We start from the raw sequence: 6,000 nt of genomic DNA, 5'->3' as shown, positions 1-6,000 counted from the left end.
TACATTGGCGAAGGTATGTGGTTGCTAGTGAGGATAGTTCTAAGGATTATTCTTTCAGCCAACCAAAAAAAAAGTCAGTGCAAGACATATTTACCAAAAAAAGGCTATGTTTTACAGACTTAAAATAATCATATATTTTTTTGAAAATGAACACCAAAATTTATTTTCATTGCTGCATTGTAAACTTAGTTCTTCACAAACTGTGCTACTTAATTTAAATTTTATGTAATGATTTGGTATATATCATATTAACTAATACCAAATGTGCTTATTTCAAGTATTTTTATAATAAAACTGAAAGTTTTGTGATAGTTTTATATCTATTAAAATGTCTATGTGAAAAATTGTTTTTTATAACTGGTCAAGAGACCGTGGATAAAAAAGTTCTTAATCATTCAGTAGATCTCTATGTTACCCCTTTACATTGTCAGTCAGTGAAGCGTCAGGACATTTTAATAATAATTCTTAAGAACAGTTCATAAAATTATCAGGCATTTCAAATTATAAGAAATTTTCAATTTCAGATGTGTTACCTAAGAAAGTTGTTTCCTTTCCTAAAAAAAACAAACAGACAACAAGCAACAAAAATACTTGTTCAGTTAGTATTTTGTTACCATCTTTCAGTTCTTCTGTATCACATGTTGTGGCCAAAGTTGGCTGTTCATTGTAAGATTTCTGTTTAACTTTTTGCTTTTTTCCATTATTAGAAGTTAATTGATGATATCTATCCATAAAAAGAAATTATGTATTAATTCCACTATTAATAAAAATTTCATTTCATTTATAACATATAATTATACAAAAAATAATAATAAAATCCTGAGACACCAAGCCAATCCCTTCCTGAGTATGTCACTCCTTCCCCGGGGCTTCTGCTCAAACCAACTCTGTCATCAGACATCATTTCAATCTCATGTACTCCCATTCTCTGGTGCCTCTTTCCTTCCTGTTATCACAAATACGATTTTTTTATCAAGTCACTATCAAAGTAGAAGAAATAACTTTCAGTTTTATTTGCTGTATTCATTTGCTAGGGCTGCAATTAACAAAACACCACAGACTGGGTGGCTTAAACAGAACCTGTTTTCTCATATTTCTGCATATTTCTCACAGGCTGGAAGTTTAGCGAGGTGCTGATTGTGTTGGTTTCTTTTGAGGGCCACAATGGAAGAATCTGTTCCACGCCTCTCCTCACCGTGTGGCTGTCTATATGAGAAACTTTGTCCATACTTGACTAAGTCATCACTTTACTATACTTTCACTTCCCTTCATACTAGGGAGGAGCACTAACAAATAAACCTGACAGGCAGAGTCAGCTGCTGAAGTATGTTAGCTAGGCAACAGACGCTGCAGCAGCAAAAATCACAAGCACACAAAGTTTAGTTCCCATTACAAAGAGGAGCAAAAGACAGAAAAAGGAATGGGGGAGCTGGACTGTAGCTCATAAGAGTCATTTGCAATTGTTATTAAATGCTGATTTATGTCCCATCCTAAAGGTAATTGTTTAGTCATTAAGAAGCTACCTGTCTTCCCATTCACCTCTTTGGAAAAAAGAAACAAATGCAATTCTCTTAGAATTTTCAACATTTAAAATATGAAAATATTGAAAGGATAAAAATTCCCCAGTCAACATGCTTCTATTTATTCTTCAATTAATAATAAGCAATCTACAAAAAGAACTTTCTGCTCTAAAAGCCATTTAGGAAAGATGAAAACAGTCTGAGATTTCCTTTCCCATCAAATTACCCAATAATGGCTTCACAAGACTTATACATGTAAACAAGTTATTTCAAAATACAAGTACTGGGCTCAGTGCCCATAGCTCAAGGGTTAGGGGACCAGCTGTATGCATCAGGGCTGGTGGGTTCAAATCCAGCCCTGGCTGCTAAAAAAAAAAAAAAGCTGGGCATTGTGGCCAGCGCCTGTAGTCCCAGCTACACAGGAGGCTGACTCAAGAGAATCACTTGAGCCAGAGAGTTTGAGGTTGCTGTGAGCTATGACACCATGGCATTCTACCCAGGGTGACATAGTGAGACTCTGTCTCAAAAAAAAAAATACAAGTACTGGGTGGCCCCTGTGGCTCAGTGAGCAGGGTGCCGGCCCCATATACCGAGGGTGGCGGGTTCAAACCCGGCCCCGGCCAAACTGCAACAAAAAAAAAGCCGGGCGTTGTGGCGGGCGCCTGTAGTCCCAGCTACTCGGGAGGCTGAGGCAGGAGAATCGCCTAGGTCCAGGATTTGGAGGTTGCTGTGAGCTGTGTGACGCCACGGCACTCTACCGAGGGTGATAAAGTGAAACTCTGTCTCTACAAAAAAAAAAAAAAATACAAGTACTATTTTTTGACCAATAGATACATTACTGATTAGATACATGTGTGTCCTAGTTTCATATACCCAAACTTTTAAAATGATGCTAAAAATTCCAAATTTAAAAGGGATCCCGTTTATAAAGGGAAAAATCTTTTTAGAGTATGAATATTCACCAATTATTTAACTCTTTAAATTGTTATGGATTTGGTTTAATTAAATCAAGGTAAAATAGGATACACATATTCAATATTACAAAGACAGAAATATAGCAGTCCCCAACTTACAAACAGCTGACTGACATACAACTCACATCTACGAATGGAGGCTGTTACAGATAACAGAAAAATGTACCTGTTCCAACTTAAATACAATTTAAGTTAAGAAAAAACCTGCAGAACCTATCTCTTTCATAACTTGGGGACTGTCTATAGATGCTATATTAAGTGGTTCATACATTTAATAAAATATAGTTTCTAAATTGATCAAGACTTTAAAAAAATATATCTGTATGTGTGTGTATGTGTGCATGTGATTATTGTTCTTCCTACCTGTGGTTTTCATATGGAATTAATGATAAAAAAATAAAATTTAAATGGAGGGAGGTAGAGGGGGAAAAAGGGAAAGGGAAAGAGGGAGGGAGATTGATAAATTCTCAACTAAGGTACCTAATGTAAGGGTATTTGGCACAAACCCTAGGTGAAGGGCTCAACTACAACTTGAACTTTAATTTACCTAAGAAATGCAAACAATATAACCTAAACATTTGTACTTTCATGTTAATCTAAAAAAGATAATAATCTTTTGAATAAAAGTTAATTATAAAATATAATTTTATATAAGTAACAGCTGGAAAAACAAGAAAAGACCCCCTCACTTTCTTAGTTATTGTATTAAGACATTTATATTCTACACTTAGTAGATTTAACATACACCCTTGTAAAATGCACCATAGGTCCAGTTTCTGGATAATTATAGATCATGGTGCTATAAAAAAATTAAAAAATTACAAAACATTACTAAAATATGGATAAAGTAGGTAAAAGAACAACAACAGTCAAGAAAAACTATGCCTAATTAAAAACTACCCTTAAAATAAAGGGTAAAACTACCCTTAAAATAAAATTATTGTTAACAACCTGTATATGGTTTAACTTCATTAGCTATAAATTAAACTTTTGTTGATTGTATCTTTTTCCTTATGGAGTATTAAAAATGAGAACTTCATGTTCATAATGAAAACATTTTCCTTTTGCTTATAATGAGAAGATACTTAACACTTTTGAAAACTTACAAAACTAAAGGTAGCAAATAAAAGATAGACAAGCATATTCAAAGCATGAATAAAATCCTTACATTACTAATATCTAAAGGCAATGAAAGGGCCTTGTGTGAATGAATCTTTATGAATGAATCTTTGGCCCAAATCTATTGCCTGTTTGTTTATTTTATTTTATTTTATTTTATTTTATTTTTTGAGACAGAGCCTCAAGCTGTCACCCTGGGCAGAATGCTGTAGCATCACAGCTCACAGCAACCTCCAACTCCTGGGCTCAAGTGATTCTCCTGCCTTTGCCTCCCAAGTAGCTGGAACTACAGGCACCTGCCACAACACCTCGCTATTTTTTGGTTGCAGCCGTCATTGTTGTTTGGCAGGTCAGGCTGGATTCAAACCCACCAGTTCAGGTGTATGTGGCTGGTACCTTAGCCGCTTGAGTCACAGGCACCAAGCCCTGCTTGTTTGTTTGTTAAAGGCTAAGTTATTGTAAGCTTGAATCCCTGTCCTGGCATTCTTCCAATTCTCATGACACTGATAGTTAATCTAATCTGCATAATCATTTCACTTTTACCTCTTAGACTCATTCCATGGGTCCTCAAACTGCGGCCTGCGGGCCACATGAGGCAGTGTGATTGTATTTGTTCCCGTTTTGTTTTTTTACTTCAAAATAAGATATGTGCAGTGTGCATAGGAGTTTGTTCATAGTTTTTTTTTAAACTATAGTACAGCCCTCCACCAGTCTGAGGGACAGTGAACTGGCCCCCTGTTTAAAAAGTTTGAGGATGCCTGTCAGTTAGACCCTCCAAACAGAGGACATCAATAGATCGGGGTTCATATGTGATTCCCCATGCTACTGATCCTATTCCAGTTTTGTATTTTGGGGACCATGCTTCAATTCTTACAATCAAGCCCTACACAACTGTTCAAAGATATATAGTATCACTTACACAGTTAAACCATTAAAAGAAGCATATTCCTCAGCTGTGAATCCATAAATATCTTGACGAGACAGATCCACATCTTGCTGAAAAAGAATACTTACTAGATTTGTTGGTTCACCACTGATAGCAATCATTAGGGCTGTTCTGGAGCAAGAGATATAAAATATTAATACATGCCCATTTATGGATCTTAAACATGTCTTTTTTTAGGTTGGACATTTCAATTTACCATTCAGATGTAGGATCTCTGTCAGGAAAAGAGTCAAAGCAAGAATGTAGACAATAGGACAGATCTGCTCAAAAAAGTGTGCCAATTGTAGATCATATCACAGAGTCCGAAGATAAAGAAAGAGACTCTAGAAAGCAACTAGGTCACTGGTTTTCAATCTCTGCTCCATGGAAGCCTAGTGTTTTCAAGAATATGTCTCAAAATAATGTGAGGGAGAATGTCTTGGACTTAGGTTTCCTACCCCCAATTACCTAAATCAGTTGGTCTTCTATATATGATCTAATGTATAAATAATAACAATAATTAATAATAGTATTATAATGACCAACCAATCTGGTCCAAGTGTTGGATTTTGTAAATAGCAAAACAGATCCTGGGAGTCTAGGGAATTTGCCCAAAATCATTTGTCATATGGCCTTATATATTCCCAATATCAAATATATATTTAATACAAATACATATATTTCTCATCCTTTTAGGTAGCTGTCGTTATATACTCCCTTTCTTGGCTTTATTAATTATTAATTATATACCTTTGATTCTTATCTGCAGCATTCACATCTGCCCCTTTTGTCAGAAGAAATTTTGCCATTTCTGCATTATTTTTACTCACAGCAAGTAAAAGGGGAGTATACCCATCCTGAAAAAAAATTTCAAAATGATTACTTAAAATACTATATTAAAGTTACACTCTGTTATATTTAAAAAGTAAATGTTTGTAAGAAACCTCTGAATATGCACTTTAACTCCTAAAAGATTTTTATGCACAACAAAAGATGATTTTAAAGATTGAAAAAAAAAAAGTCAGGGTTGGGCCAGCCAAAAATGATTAAAATTTCAATTTTAGGCTTAATTCAAATTGTGGGAAAAAGCAGTCCAGAATAATCAAGTGAGGAGCAGCATGAACACCACCAATTCACACTTCATAGTGTCATAATAGGTTTCCCCAGAATTTCATTTAAACTTCTAAGACTGGCACTTATTTTGTACAATCAGCATAGACAAAATAGCAGTGAAGTGTTTTGATGCTTTTTTTAAAAAAAAGTATTCATCAATTATCCATAATGTCTCCATAAGAAAGTTTGATTACTTGTAATATAATTTGTCAATTCAACACTATTCTTTTTATTGGTCATGAGCATATAAATAAAATGGGAAAAGGATAAGTTTTATCATTTCTATCAACATCTATCTATACGAGAATCAAATTTTTCTCATTTGATATGGCCCTTTGCACAATTATCA

General features: G+C 34.7%; 1 protein-coding gene across 2 annotated transcripts in view; it reads right to left on the bottom strand.

The window, feature by feature from the left end:
• Positions 1-212: 212 nt before the first annotated feature.
• ANKRD7 (ankyrin repeat domain 7) overlaps positions 213-6,000 on the bottom strand; it is a 28,085-nt gene continuing 22,297 nt past the window's right edge. For both annotated transcript variants that reach the window (XM_053553501.1, XM_053553500.1), the window contains exons 4-6: positions 5,289-5,395; positions 4,533-4,670; positions 213-724 (exon numbers count right to left, since the gene is read on the bottom strand). In XM_053553501.1, coding sequence (XP_053409476.1) covers positions 502-724; positions 4,533-4,670; positions 5,289-5,395 — 468 coding nt within the window. In that variant the 3' untranslated portion in view covers positions 213-501. The remainder of the gene's footprint in view (positions 725-4,532; positions 4,671-5,288; positions 5,396-6,000) is intronic.

This window comes from Nycticebus coucang, chromosome 11, assembly GCF_027406575.1.
Source record: "Nycticebus coucang isolate mNycCou1 chromosome 11, mNycCou1.pri, whole genome shotgun sequence".
Lineage (NCBI taxonomy): Eukaryota > Metazoa > Chordata > Mammalia > Primates > Lorisidae > Nycticebus > Nycticebus coucang.
Note: the sequence above shows the minus strand (reverse complement) of the source record. Positions and strands in the feature narration are given on the sequence as shown.